The sequence below is a fragment of the Pinus tabuliformis genome, chromosome 4_1, assembly GCF_031772625.1.
Source record: "Pinus tabuliformis cultivar Carrire ecotype Pingquan chromosome 4_1, CPIR1, whole genome shotgun sequence".
NCBI lineage: Eukaryota > Viridiplantae > Streptophyta > Pinopsida > Pinales > Pinaceae > Pinus > Pinus tabuliformis.
In genome coordinates this window covers 412,058,764-412,060,311 of record NC_142303.1, presented here as the reverse complement: position 1 = coordinate 412,060,311, position 1,548 = coordinate 412,058,764, and the positions used below count along the sequence as shown (strand labels likewise).

The 1,548-nt window shown below is 37.7% G+C and overlaps 1 protein-coding gene across 1 annotated transcript; it reads left to right on the top strand.

Moving 5' to 3' along the window:
* Window positions 1-616: 616 nt before the first annotated feature.
* Window positions 617-1,021, top strand: LOC149176058 (auxin-responsive protein SAUR40-like). Its single transcript, XM_089421330.1, has one exon. It carries the CDS (start codon window positions 617-619, stop codon window positions 1,019-1,021), a length of 405 nt encoding a protein of 134 aa, XP_089277456.1.
* The last annotated feature ends 527 nt before the right edge of the window (window positions 1,022-1,548 follow it).

Below are 1,548 nucleotides of genomic sequence, written 5' to 3'. Positions count from 1 at the left end.
GGGGGCGATTTTACAAATATTTGAGAGACACAGATTCATGAAGTAACGCGTCGAAAGCGCAGGGAATCAAAATCTAAGATTAAGACGACTGCGTATGGCCATTGATAATGTCTGGTTCTCTTGACTGCAATAAAATAATGTATCCGATTCTCTTGACTGCGATAAAATAATATGCACAGGTCGTCAAATCATTTGGTTTTTATTGGTGAAATTTTTTTTGTAGGCCCTCAATTCATTTGAATTTGATTGGTGAAACAGATTTTGCCAATGGACCAAGAAAGTTTAATGGTCAGCGACCCATTTTTCAGGCCATTCATCTTTTATTGTTTTAAATTTAAAATACCGATGGTGGATCTCTCCGCTTCCAGTCTCACATATCTTTGGCCATTGGGGTTCTGGTTTTTTTCAGATTGAAGAAATTTTCGCCTGGAGTAGCTTTTAGGTGTACATAATTTTGTCTGGGTGTACATAATTTTGTCAGTAGTCTTGTTTTAGATTGGATTGGACAACAACACCTGTGGAGACTAAACCTCAGTCTCCACCTAATCAGAGCTCTGGTTGTCGAGATTTTCTACAACCACCACTAATGAAAATGATGAGGGGTATTGTGAGGACGATGTCCAGGCTCTTAAGGCGAGAAAGCAAGCTTGAAATCAGCTATGTCTCGCTGAGGTCGAAGCCCTGGAATGTTGAAGAATATGGTGAAGTTATTAGGGTTCATGCTCAATCTGACCAATGTCTTGTGGCTCCAGAAGGATGCTTCCCGGTGGATGTGGGGAAAGAGAGAAAACGCTTTTTTGTGGGCATCTCTTATTTGAATCACCCGCTTATACACGCTCTGCTGCAGAGATCGAGCGAGGAGTTTGGAATGGATCAGAGTGGAGTCCTCACCATCCCTTGCGACGTGGAGGGTTTCCAACATGTGATATGGCTGGTTCACAGCGACCCCAACTCATGCTATGAAGCCATAGAGGAAGTTGTCATTGACGATCAGTCGTCGATCATGCCTTCAGACCCATGATGAATATGGTCTGCACACGCATAAATTGCATAAAAATTCTCCATTTGTAGCTGTACCTGAGTGTAGCGGCCACCGCTGTTAATAATAAGTTGATGGTTATTATTTGGATTTACATTCAAGCATCTTTATGTTGATCGCTGATTTCCTCAATATTTTGAGATTCTAAAGATATGGGCCAGGTATATTATTTGATCATGAAAACCCTCAATTCACCAATCCAAATCCGCCATTCACCAATCCACCTAAGATCAGTGTTTACATTCTATGGCTATATGGTTTTTTATTTTTTTATTCTTCTATATAGTTCCAACATTTTAGGGGTTAAATTTGTCAAATGCCCTATTTTTCGGACATTTGGTGAAAAATGTCCAGGATGATTTTCTATCCTTTTCCTTGTATCAAATTTCTATAATTAAATTAGATTAAATTAAATTGTCAGTATTAGTCTTTTAACTTTAAATTTTAGTTATTTATTAATTATTTATTACAAATAATTAGTTAATTGTTAATTAATAAAATTATTTATT

Excerpts from the sequence above, each read along its gene's own strand:
- LOC149176058 (XM_089421330.1), top strand. The coding sequence starts at position 617 with ATGTCCAGGCTCTTAAGGCGAGAAAGCAAGCTTGAAATCAGCTATGTC.